General features: G+C 40.5%; 1 protein-coding gene across 1 annotated transcript in view; it reads right to left on the bottom strand.

The window, feature by feature from the left end:
- Positions 1-13,581, bottom strand: part of EIF2B3 (eukaryotic translation initiation factor 2B subunit gamma) — a 100,191-nt gene that overhangs the window by 79,381 nt on the left and 7,229 nt on the right. Inside the window, exon 3 of the mRNA XM_062003961.1 lies at positions 524-683. Within this exon, the coding sequence (XP_061859945.1) occupies positions 524-683 (160 nt within the window). The remainder of the gene's footprint in view (positions 1-523; positions 684-13,581) is intronic.

The raw sequence follows: 13,581 nt of genomic DNA, 5'->3' as shown, positions 1-13,581 counted from the left end.
CTAAGATATTATGGTAAGAGGGACAAGATAAGCATCTAACCAAGTCCTTGAAATCAGTGGGAGTTTTGCCTAGCAAAAAGTTCCTGGATGTGATCTCAGAAAAGTAATTCAGTATGTACCATGCTGTTATCCATGGGTCCAACGACTGCTCCCTATAGTCAGTGGTAAAATTCCCAGTTATAATCTGGCCGATGCTTAGTGCTCTTGAAAACCCTCATGGTTTTAATGTTCAAATGTAACAAAAATTTAGGGTTTGATCCAAAACTCACTGAAGTCACCTGGAGCTTTTCCCTTTACTCTTGTGAGCTTTGGATGAGATCCTGCAAGATTACACGAGTCTAATACTTAATTCTGAGCTGGAAAAAACCAAGTCACACCCCCACCAGGGAATCTGAGGAAAAATGGGGTAACTGTACCTTTTTCATTTCTTATGCTTTGAGACTGATTACTAAACATATCAGACATACCAGTGGTTTCTCTGTTATTTATTAATCAATGAATATATATCTTCCTAGCTACATACCTGGCTTTTTTTTCCCTTTCTGTCCTGGTACCACTTCTGTGGGCTCATGAGTTTTCTTCATCAACATGGAAAGAGTAGCATCATGTGTCCGGAAGAGATCCACAACTTTATATAAATCAACATCTGTGATCAGGTCACAGCTCAGCACCAAGACATCAGTCTGTCAAAGAAGAAAAAAAAAAACAGATCCCTCAGAGATAAAATGACCACAAACAGATTAGCATTTGAGGACTCAACAACAAATATACCCATAACATTTTCTGACATTCCCTCCACACACACTTTTTTCTTCCTTTAAAAAAACACAGGGTCTTGTCTGACAAAAATAGTTACTGGTTTTCAGCAGTTTAATTTCTTGACTCCTGCTGTTATTGAATTAGTTACTTGGTTAATATTTATCCGGCTCTGGACCATAAAGAATATGTGACTACCTAAACTGCCATCGTCTGCTCCTAAGGGAAGGAACCAGGATCCAGCAGCCATGGCTTTCAGGACTGCCGTGAAATTCTGCAGTGTTTACAGCAGCTACTTTTAGTTACATAATGGTGTAGAAAAGAAATCTTTCTAAAGAAATCTTTTTTAGCTGACTTTGCATCTGGCTACAAACCACTGGAAAAGACATTTAAACTATGTTATTTTATCGGGGGAAAAAAAGCAAAGACTATCTAGGATGTGATTTACTCAGTAATTGCACTGTGATGGTGGGCTCAGTTCAGAAACACATTTCCTAAAACCAGCACTACTCCACACAAAAAAAGAGAAAAAGGGGAAGTTAGGTGCTATTTAATAACAGGCTTGTATTTTATTTTGACCTCAAAGGATTGCAAAGTGCCCTGTGAAGTATTTGAGAGAACTGCTGCATGTATCACAGAAACATTGTCACATACTGAACAAGACATAGGAGCTTTATTAACCACACACACTGTCAACACACTCTGGCTAAAACCTCTTACTTAGAAACAATTTTCTGTATTTCACATGGGTTGTGGAATATACTGCCAAAAATGTACTAGTTGGGCAATTATCTTCATTTAAACTTATCCTAACATAATATTTGTGCAGCGTGGCCTACAGAAAAGTAGCAAGTTTTCCACTTTATTTTTTGTTAATGATCAACCTTCTAAAGGCGTCTCAAGAAGACCGTGTTTCTTTCTTGACATTTACCATTTTCACTGTCTTCACTACCACTTACTACAGCAAGCCTCCCTGCAGAGCGTGACATGGCTTCCTAGTTCTTTCTTTTAAAGAGACATTGTTTGGTAAGAAGGGCACTGGAAAATACTTGGTAAAACCTGAGCTGATTAATTCGTGGAGGATCACTAATTCTACTTTTACTTTTGAAAATTAACTTGGTTCAAAGCAAACTAGTTAATCATTGACCTTTTACTACAGAAAGGTTTATTATAGAAAGGTTTGCTCTACAGACTTTATCTACTACTAGGAGATCTCACATTGAGGGTGAGCCTAACAGAGGTCTGCTATTTACATTATTTGACATGTTCTCCTACAAATGCAAGGCAGTTTCATGTGTTTACCAGTAAGTCATGGGAATTCATCATGTCACAAACTGTTAGGGCTGCTGATTTGGCATGCTGTGCAAAAGGTCAAGCTCTTAGATTTTCATTTGATTTCTCCCCACTTCACTGAGAAACACCTGGCTGCTTTACAGGAAAGAACAATGTGCAGGTTGAGAATCTTACACATTAAAAACCTGACTTGGATCGACCCTTTTAACCTATTTTCAAAATGTGTATTTTATATTCCAGTTTTGCCCAGGAGAAGTGCTTTAATTATCACTTCTCTAAAACAAACAACATGCACACATTGGAAAAAAACCCCAGCCCAAACCACTAAAGCAAGCTGCCTAGCACTCTGTGGCAGCCCCAGTCCAACATTCCAGTATGTACAGAGAAAGCAAGAAAAAAACCCCCTCAGTTTGGTATGGAAATTTATCTCCCACTTTGTAACTGTAAATAGTGAAGAAATATGTATTAAAAAGCCTGAAAAAATTTGCAAAGTTTTAGATGTTGTGTTTTTAAAAGAACACAAATAAGATACAATATCTGCAGAAAAAGCCAAAAGGTATCCAAGACCCATATAAATAGGCCTGTACTTCTCGAGTTCGGTTTGTAGAAAGAAGAGATCACCAGCTTCAGATCGGAATGTGTTCAGTCCAGCAGCAAAAATAAGAAATAACATTAATAAAAGAGAGACAGACACACTGATGGACTTATTCTGGACTTGCAAAACAAACCTTGTAATTATTTCACATTTTCCTAAATGCTTTAATCTGTCACTACAGCAAAAACCCAACAAGCGTTTCACAGTTGTGACCAGGCTCCTGGGTTTTTTCTCCTCACTATAGGACAAGCTTTTTGCAAAAACTGAATGCAAGACCCCTGAGGAGCATACGGGAACAGAACCACCAAATGTCTGGTTGCCATCTGTTCTACCCATTTACTCTCCCAATATGTAAATAAACGTCAGTGAGCGCAGGGACCAGTGAAACACACAGTTGCTCTGTAAAGCCCACATTTCTGTCTCTCCTCCTGATGAGCAGAGCAGTGGCCTCAGAAGCACACTGAGAATACACCATGAAAGGCTCTTTTGGGACTTGACAGCCTCCCCTTTGAAACACCACCCCCCTCATAAATAAAGCCCTCACTGTCTAATGGATGCACTTTTTTTTTCCCAGTGTACAACTCCCGAACGAATAAACTAATGGCTGAATGAAAAAATAAACTATCCTAGAACTCTAGCAGAAGTGTGTGTTTTTCTTCACGTTTTTAGGGTGGGCGTAGAAGAAAGAAAATAAATGGTAGAGCTTGTGGGTTTTTTACATATATACATGCCAAATAAATACAGTTCACCTATCCCAATCAGCCACTGATACAAAAAAGTACGTACTCACTGCTTGCACTCCTGTGCTAATGAGGGGTATGTGAACATACTTGAATTTATGAATTATGCAAACACCTAAGTACACACACATACACATCTCTTAATGAAATACATGTAACAATGATTACATCAACCCCAAACTATTATACAAACAGATGATAGGAATCAACGTGAACTGATTAAAAAAAAACCCAGCAAACACACACCCCAAGTGCTGCAAAGGAAGAAAATCATGTGCACAAATGCACTCTCAACACCTTCTCAACCATGGGAAGGACAAGGCAAGGGTCTTAACTGGTACAGGACCATCTAATGGATGGGGCATGAAACAAATGCTTGGAATTTCTGGAATGTTCCTGCTCAGACAAACTTGATCTGTGCCATTTTGTTTACTACTTTTATGACACAGAGGAGTACCTGTCACAGACACGGGCTCTAGCTGAGAAGCTACTGTACAGACCAGGTGAAAACACCATCAAGCATAAGAAAAAAAGAACAGCAAATAACTTTGGGTTGGGAAACAATAGAAAATACCTTCAGTGCTACCCACGTGTAGGGGCAGCAGCCCTAGCTTGCTGGTAGCACAGTGCACATTGATGAGCATCACAAGAGCTACAGAAAAGACAAGGGGAATATGACAAACCTTGGAAGAGTCACTTGGGATTCAGTAATCCCCTTTAACCTCAGATTTGCAATTCACACACTTGAGCTCAGAATTTGGACTTGGCTGCTTATCAGTGAAGAAAAATGAGGTCCTGCAGAGACCATCCCACCTATGATCCGAGTTTAAAGGAAATGTTCCTGTGTACCTACTCACCACGAACTGAACCCTGGGCTTTGAGCCTAGCCACTGCTGAACACAGAGTATTCAGTCAAGTAGGGTAACATGATGCTTAAAGCCCTCAAATCTCTGCTCTCCCTTTTATACACCAGCTAATAGCATTTCACCAGCAAACACTTCCAAACTGAAATCCTCGAGATAACTTACATACTTAACATGTGTAAATGCAACACTGTAAAATAAAGCATCAAAAGATTGATACAAAATAGAGGGAAAAAACCCAGTAAAGAAGAAAAACTCAAAACCAATATGTCAACAATTACATTAAATCCAACACAATATGGAAAATCTACACAAAACCAAGACCAAAAAGCAGAATGTTTCAAGAACTCAGTTCAAGACAACCAATTTAAAAATAGAAAACATGTTTTCAATGGAACTAACTCATGCCACAGATCAAAAGATGGATGCAATTATATGGTGTAATATACCAGCATAAATAAAAAGCCTTGGACTTTCTCACATCCCAAATACAAAGGCAATGCTAAAAACTCTTTTATATTCAGCATTAATTGCTGGATCCCTTCTGTTCAAACAGGAGATATCAAGGTTACCACAGATAGCTGGCAGCAAATGATGAATTTTTAGTGGTATTCACTATGCTTTTTTCTATCAAGTATAGACAAGGGCAGGACCTCATAAGCCTAAACTGCTGATGGCTTCAAAAACTGCAGACTAGAAAATGAGAAAACATGTGTTGCAAGGAAATCTCTAATTTGAACAAAATCAGACTCAAGAGAAAGAGGAAAACAAATGTCAGATTGCATTATAAACAGAAAAAAAGCAAAAGATCCACAAGTAGTGGAACCAGCTCCTAACAGAACTAAAGACAGACACAACATTGAAGTTAAAGGCTTGAAGTTTCCAATTGCAGGGTACCACACTGAGACTTTGACAGGAAAAGAAAAAGAAATCAAGAGATTAGACTCTGTTCCTGCAGTCAGTTTCAGTTAACGCACACAGAATTTTGCATCACTTCCTGCAGTGTCACCATGCAACAGGGGAAGAGAGGAACAAATTGTAATTACTGCTGGAATAAGGCTGAGTTTTATACACAATAGCCTGGAACTTCACCCACATGTTGCATTAACAGTGGGGTTTGTGTAATGCTTTTATTATTCTAAAGAGTGGAAAGGGAAAGAACGGTTTGGCTGAGGGCAAACATTTTGATTGCTTGTTAGCGTGCTCCAGGCAAAGCTGAAGATACCTCCTAGGAATAGCATTATTCACCCCTCTTCAGATCAGAAACTTACATCCAAGGCTTTAGAGAATCCCTTTTTATCTCAGACTCCATTAAGAGTCCTCCAATTCCACACCTGTGACCTCTTTGAAGCTCTGTGGCTGTTGCTGTAACTGGGGCAGGGAACCTCATTTATTTTTGGATGTCTGTAGGATCTTGTTAGCTACCAACTGAAATGGCTGCCTTTGGCTGGGAATTCCCACTCTGCTTTTGTCATGTCCTTGATAGCAGGATTCAGAAGAAAATCGTGGTTTAGTACTTTGTTAGGAGACACGAAGCGTTTACCTACTGTGCTGTCACCCTGCAGCAGCAACTTTGCTGGAGACCAGCATTTTCATAACTTTTCTAAGGATAGAGGGCAGTGGAGGCACAGAATCTTGCTCCCTCTGAAATCCAGCAGCAATCTCTACTTATTAAGAGACAGAAGAAACTTCTTTTCCTTCTTTTTTGAAAGACAATGTGTAACATGAAAGAGGCTGCTTCTTTCTTTAAAAAAAAACCAAACCAAACCAAACCAGGAAAGTCTAATGCAGGAGCCAAGGGAGTCTCTTCTAATTTCTTGGATGGCCCTGAATTCATCAGGTGAGGGTATCTTGAGGCAATGTGAATGCCTTCACATACGTAACCTGTCAGCAGCACTGTTTATCTTCTCAAGATGAAGATGCCAGAAGCTGGGGCGGAGACTTCAACCCAGTCCCATCATATGTCTCATCCTATGCATGGTATCAGATGGGATCATACAGTGAAAACACCATTTTAGGTTATCTCTGTATCTCAAGAGTTACCATCCAAAATCAATATTTTTTCATTTACATACATATAAGCTAGGAACAGGAAAGATATTCAAGCCTGGAAGGCATCCTGTCTCCTCCCAGGAGGAAGTCTCGTTACCTATTGCTCAAACTGACACGTGGGGTGGAAAAGAGTAATTTACAGTTATCAGCAATCGAAAGCAGAAGTTGAGATGAACATAAGCTTCCTAAGAATGTTTTTAAAGCAGGACACTGACATTATGACACCGAACTGTAAAACTTCTGGTCTGGAACATAAGCTTGGCAATCCACCTTTTCCTCTGGTTCTGACTAATGCAATTTTATCCTGCTTACACTGTAGTCCGAACAGAATTTTCCCAGCTTCCTCCAACCACATCGCTCTTCACTGGTTGGACTGTTACATCAAGAACAAGTTACTCACCCTCCTTTTAATAGTCTATCTTTTGCATTTACCATGCACTTACCAAATCCTCTTCTGCCTGCACTCATAGATTGACATATATTACCCTGCCTGGCTGGCTCCCTCATTTGTCTGAGGTCAGGAGTCTTCTCCTGAGTTTCTGTCCAGACCTTAAGCATGCCAGAGAGGAGACTGTTTCTCCCATCTAAAGGCATCCAGAAAGCATGCACTGTCACTCATAAGAACCATGCCTGCTAAAGCTCAGGTAGGTATCCCATAACCCAGAGCCTGAATTCGCCAGTTCATGGAGGGTGAGCCTGGCAAACTAAATTCTCCCCTGGCTCAATGCACTACATGAACAGATCCCTTCTTCACAGGCAGGAGAACTCCAGAAACAAACAATGTTAGTGCTCTCCTCATCACTCCTGTTCCTGGACGGCAGGTTTCCAGGACTACCTGGACGGCAGCACTACCAGACCTGCTGCGAAGCTGATCTTGGACTCTGCCTCACATGAACAGAAAGGAGAACGCCACAGTCAGGCTCCAATCTCAACAGCAGCAGCGCAACAGGCTTGCTGCCAAAGCCCAGAGCTCAAGTCTAGGCTTAACACTTCATGTGAGCAGAGCCTTAGGCAGTCAGGTGCTGTAGTCATACAAACAATAATAATAAAAAGTAGTCCTAATGGAGCTCAACCAGTTCAACTTATTGAAGGAAAAAAGGCCTTTGCCCACAGCCCACAATCACCTAAAGAGCAGATCTCTCAGCAACACAACAAAAAGCAGGTGTGGCTGGATTTGGGGGCTAGAAATCAGCATTCAGCACAGAAATAAAAGGCAAGGTGGCTTAAGAGGGAGAACAAGTATAATCTGGAATAAAATATCAAAGGATATAAAGACTCTTCATCTGCTAGGATGTATGAAGAAAGCCTTGCTATCTTCCAGAAACACACTCACTGTCATTGATAGGTTTTGGGGCTAACAGCCCTAATTACCATCTGCAAATTCCTGTAAAGATTACAGAATCATAATGGTTCCTTGCAGTCTCAAAGCACACTATAAATGAACAACATTTACAGTGTGTGTCCTCAGAAACCACCCTGCCATCCCACAGCTAGTATCAATGTGGTACTAAACTTAATAAAATGGAGTGAAACTCCAAACCATGACATAAAACCCAGTTTCATATCTGCTCCAGCAGAAAACCCCAACACTAATCTGCTCTGCAAAGCACAGCCTCTGCGAAACACAGCTCAGTGGCATCACTACTTCATAGTGCCTGCACTCAACCGAGTGTCCACTTGCATGAAACCTGATTAGCTTTGTTCACATTTGGGGTGTTTTTTCCTCTAAAAATGTTAAGAGTATTGTTGTGAACTGTAGATTCCTACACTATCCTCTATGCAATACTGTTTCCTCTTCTCCAATTTTTACAGTTCTATTTGGTCTGCAACAACTGCTGTTGTACAAAAAACGCTATGAAAACTTCAAGACTTCCACTACTTTTTCCAGCAACCACTAGCCTACATCTAGAATGTTCATCATCTTCCCCAAGGAACTAATGGCATCTATAGCACAGAAGAATCCCTGAATTTGCTTCGAAGAAAATCTGAATACACTTTTTTTTCCCTTTTCAGCACATAACCAAGGAAAAAGAAAAGCTGAGAACCTACATGGTCTTCCCAGGTAACAGAACATGGCAAAATTAAATTCCAGACATCCTACAAGCCCACTGACCTTCACCATGGCTTTCACCAACATACACAGTGACAGGAAACCAGTGCCTAACAAAGTGGCGGCCTCTGGGACAGCCTGTGCTGTTCACAGCACCACCTTCCTTCTATCAGTGGTACACTACTGCACCAAGCTGCAAAAACAGACACAGGGAAAAAGCCTCTCTAGCACATGGACTCCATGGACTGATGTTTGGGATCTACTCCCTCCCACATTCCCCAATAACTGGAACTGTGCACTTTGGTTAACACATGCAGCTGTGTTTGCTCTAAACAATTCCACTATCTCATTCAAGGGATGAATACTCACTGAGGAACATCACCTGCAACAGGGTAAATGGGACAGGTGTACAGCCCTGATTGTCATGAAAAGCCCTGACCTCCTACGAGGGAAGGGCTGTTAAGATGCAAACACAGAGAAGATGTACATGGAGCAATCATGTAGGCTAGCAAAAAGGCTGTGGACAGCAAGGAAAACAACAAGGAAAAAATGCAGAGGTTGCCTGTGAATGCCTCCTTGCAAGTAATCCCCTCCCTGAAGTCAGAGAGGCCTTCAGACATCAGACCAGGTGGTGACTCCACATTCAAAACAAGGATGTCATTGACGACCACTAAATGGAGCCCTACAGAACCCCTCCTGCTCTGTGGAGTCCATAGACATCAGTGATGTCTTCATGCCACCCTTCATGCCCTCACCCAGGCATAGGTGACAGTTATATCTAAGGCTCTAGGCTTTGCCCTCCCCACTGACAGCACCAAGGAGAAATAGTGGCTGGAACACAGTTACTTTTTTCCCCCCACACCCTTAAAATCTTACTCTCTCCTTGGAAGTAAGAGACACAAGTTCATTTCACACAGACTTTTCATTTCTTTGAACATTCACCACAGAAATTTTTAAAACTATAAACTTGAGTTTGACTTATTAAATTAAAAGTCTTCCTGGGCCTCATAGATGAGCTGATAATAATGGACACTGAACTCTTCTTTGCCTTCATGCATCCATGGAAATGTTGTTAAAGACCAAAATGGTTTTTGGTATTACCTTTAATAAAGCTATAATTTTCCCTCAGCACCTAGGACATTAAGTTATTTACACAAGACTGTGTATACTTTAAAATGGGGAAATGAAGGATGACTTAAAAAAATGAACACTAATTCTATTTACACCAAAAGAAAAGAAAGTTAGCAACAGTTCATAAAAACAGGAAAATATTTTTACCACGATGCTTTTAAACAAATTATTTCAGCTATATATCTGTGCAAAGAGCTTACTAGGCCTGCAATTACAGTAAGCTGAATTGGGGTAAATCATGAGAAAACACACAGGCTCTAAAAAAGATACCTACTCCAATACAGCAGAAATGTTGACAACTTCTACATGCAAACAAGGGGTCCTAGTAAACATCACGAGCACAAGCCTCAAGCTGCCAGCAGCATGGAAAGGGTAAGGACATGCAGTGGGAGATGCAACAATTAAAACTGTCGGGCATCTCAGATCTGTCAATGATTTGTCTTGCAAAACACCTAAGGTTTTGCCTGTGTGGATAATGGAAAGCATCCTCTGTGGCAGAAGAGTAAATGTGCTAATAACCATTCCTAATCCTAAGCTTCAGAGCTAATTGCCTTGTTCAAACTGCTGGTGTTTTAGCACTGATCCATAGTAAACCCTGGCAGCAAAATAATTAATTTAATTAGCTACATTCTTCTAACACTGAGTAACTTAAAAAAAAAAACCCAAACCAACCCAAAAGAAAAAAAAACAAACCCAACAACCAACAACTGTTGAATTCTCTAACTCTGACCTTGCCAGCAAAAATAAAGATCAGAGCAAAGTCCTGAACACATTCATCAAGTACACAGTCAGGCAGCACTATATCATTCCCCCCAGCAACATCACCAGACCGAGCACCTGCCAAGATAGCTGCTCTCTACTAAGACAATCAGCTGTGCTTTGGGAATGGGACTTGGATATGTAATCCCTAATAAATTTTGTCTGGTGCCTCGGTGGTGGCAGCTTTCAATCAGAGGTAGCGATGGAACCAAGATACTACACACCTCTAATACATCTGCTTTTCCCACACAGCACTAACAACAATCTGAAAGGCACATCAGAAAAGTCAGCAGCACAGCAACTCGTATTTGCAATTCAAACAGATCTGCTGGAGAAAAAGAACCAATTCAATTATTTTTACTATTTCAAAATAGGTGAAAGGAATATTTAGTGAAGTCTTGCTCATGTATATAGAGAGACCTTGTCTCTTACAAATGAATTTCTTTTGTTTTCTTTAATTTCCACTGACAGTACAAAAAATACATAACTATACATTACAGGGAATGAAGTTTTTCTTTCCATGCTCACCAAACTCTGCTCAGCTGTACTAAAAAGGATTCAGATTCCACCTTCCAGCCATTACAGCAAGCTTACTTACATCATGTGTTTAGAAAGGAGATTTTTCAGCAGAGGAAGTGAAGCGCTTAGCCGTGCTGTCCAAGACTCCACGGATCAGTGACCCTCAGCAGCATACAGACCACCACCGTGACATCACACTTTCCACAACATGGCTCCCAAAGATGCACATACCAAGAGAGATCTGGGGTTTCAATCTTTGTTTATTTGTTCCAAGAAAGTTGTTTTTTCTGCTTCTTTTTGGTAGCTTTTTCAGGGTTTGTTTCGCTTTGCTTTTTGAAACTAAGAAAACCAGGTGGGCCACCTGACACGAAACATTTCACACACAAGCACTCACCAGTGATAGCAGCAGAAGACATGCTGATTAATTCACACCATATTAGTCAGGGCTTCCATTAGCACAACTAAAGGCTCATCAAGGAAGGAAAATGTGAAATTGTTCCATTGCCGTTATTCTGCTGGAACACCACAATTTAATCACTGTCTGGAGTATAGTTGAGTGACACAAGGGAGAGAAATGCTTAACAGAAGATGAAAATAATATAGACTCCGTGAAGACAAATGCTCGATCCAGGCACACCCAATCCACCTCCTGCTCAGCCTGGAACACAGATTCATGATTTAACCAGGTTTCCCAACCTGCTGCCTGGAGAGGCCCCAGCTCGGGATGTGGCGCCAGACAGCAGCTGCCTGGGTCTGGTGAAATTTGGCACAGACAACAAAGTGGTCAAATATTAGAGATGCCTAAATTTCAGAGGAATTCATTTGTAAGGTACACTGACACCCCCTTGCCTTATTTTTTCTTCCCTCCTCCCAGAATCAACAATAATCTACAACTCACAGAAAGGTCTGCGGCAGTTTGATGGATGGTACAAGCAGAAGGTCACAGAAACACAGTTCTCAAAGAAGTTTCCTGAGTCAGAGATTAGCCTCCTGCCATTCCAGGTAGTTTATTTAAAACAAACTAACAAACGCAAACAAACCACAAAACACCAGGTTCTCACTCTAATATAAAGTTAGGGGATTTTGGTCTTGATTACTCCTTCTGGAAGACTGTTTCACAGTCCTATTCTGCTCTGATTAAAACCTTTCTATACTTCCCAGTCTATGTTTTCTCATAGCAAATGTAAACCCAATTATATTCTCTCTGAACATCTTATCCCCTTTTCTAGTGTTTGTTCCACATTTGATGTATTTGAGTTCCATACCTGTACAGTATCCCAGGCAAAAAAAAATCTTCCCATTGCCTTAAGCAATTGCATTAATTTCTCCTCTCTACCATAACACATACTTTACCCAATACATTCTAGTCTTGTGTTTACCTTTCCTTCCTCCATCAGCATGGCTGGTCACCATCACTCCATTTCAACTAGTATGTTCTGAGATATTGTAATTTACTCTTGGGCTCCTGGGTCCTATTACAATCCTTACTAATCCCCATAATCATGACTTGTTACCAACTAAAGACTTAACACTGTTACTATGCTATAACATGGCACATATATTTTGCATACTGGTCCTGTGAATCATCCACGGGATGTCTACTAAACAGCAAGAGAAGGCCTTTAAGAATGGCAGAAGTCAAATAAATGAAGCTATAAATCCGGACTGAAGAAGTCACAGAACAACATGTTGGAGGGAACACCGCTGCCAAAAAGCCCCAATAAACTAGAAGACTTTACCCTATAACTTGAAAAAAGTGAGTCCACTAATACCAACTACTGAGGAAAACTCTCCCTAAGTGAGCTATGGGATTTAATTACACAATCTTTCCAGAGACATTTAAAAAAGTGAACTTTTAAAGAGGCAGCCTATTGCCCATCCTTATGAAAACAAAAATCATCAGTGAAAGAAGAGCTTCCTATCAAACAAAACTGCAGCATCTTTTCTCTTGCTAGAATGCATATCAGATATCACCACTGAAACTGAGTAATAGGGAAATTAGTAAGTCTTGACAGACTGAACTCTTCTGAATGCCAGCCAGTCCTGCTTACCAATGAAAACCAGAAACAAGGACTAGAGAGAGTTATTGAGGAGAAAGTAATCACATATGATTTAAAAAAAAGGAAACCCACACTTCTTATAGAAACTCCCTTCTGCACTGCTCCAGGCAGTCTGCAAGCTTTGCATGCTAAGTACAAATAAATAAAAACAGGAACACGGAAGTTACCAAATCACACTTCAGCACCTGCTCTCTCACACCTGCAATGTCATCCTTAGTTTACAACAGCACGCTGGATATACTGTTTTACTGAAAATAGCAAACACTGATCTCACTTAAAACTCCCTTAAACCTGAAACACCACGTGTGAAGAAAATCAAAGACAAATACAGAGCAAGTTCAGTGTTTTCTCATCGTCTGTGGAAGAGTTACTCAGTTGTTCATGTTCAGGGCTAGATTAAGCCATCTTTGCACCCAAAATGTTTGTTCACTTGTCCCTAATGAAAATTTATCATTTAGAGAGTCTAACCCTTAAGAAAGCAAATCATTTCTTCCCCTTTACAAACTCTACAGGCTCCTCAGCAAAGCATACAAAGGCTTCTGCCTCCCATGCCTGTAATGGATGTAAGTGACCAGTAAGAGTCTAAGTGACTGATGAAGTAGAAAAGATATCTCAAGACAGCAAAATCATAACAGGAAAATGAGGCTTCATGAAGGAAAGTACATTTCATACAAGAATATTTTTTACACTTATGCTAACTAGTTTGTGCTGGGTTTTCTTTATTTCAAGCACTCCCTGACAGGTCAAGAATATTCTTGATGCA

This window comes from Colius striatus, chromosome 10, assembly GCF_028858725.1.
Source record: "Colius striatus isolate bColStr4 chromosome 10, bColStr4.1.hap1, whole genome shotgun sequence".
NCBI lineage: Eukaryota > Metazoa > Chordata > Aves > Coliiformes > Coliidae > Colius > Colius striatus.
The sequence above is the reverse complement of the archived record's forward strand: the minus strand, read 5'-3'. Positions and strand labels throughout refer to the sequence as shown.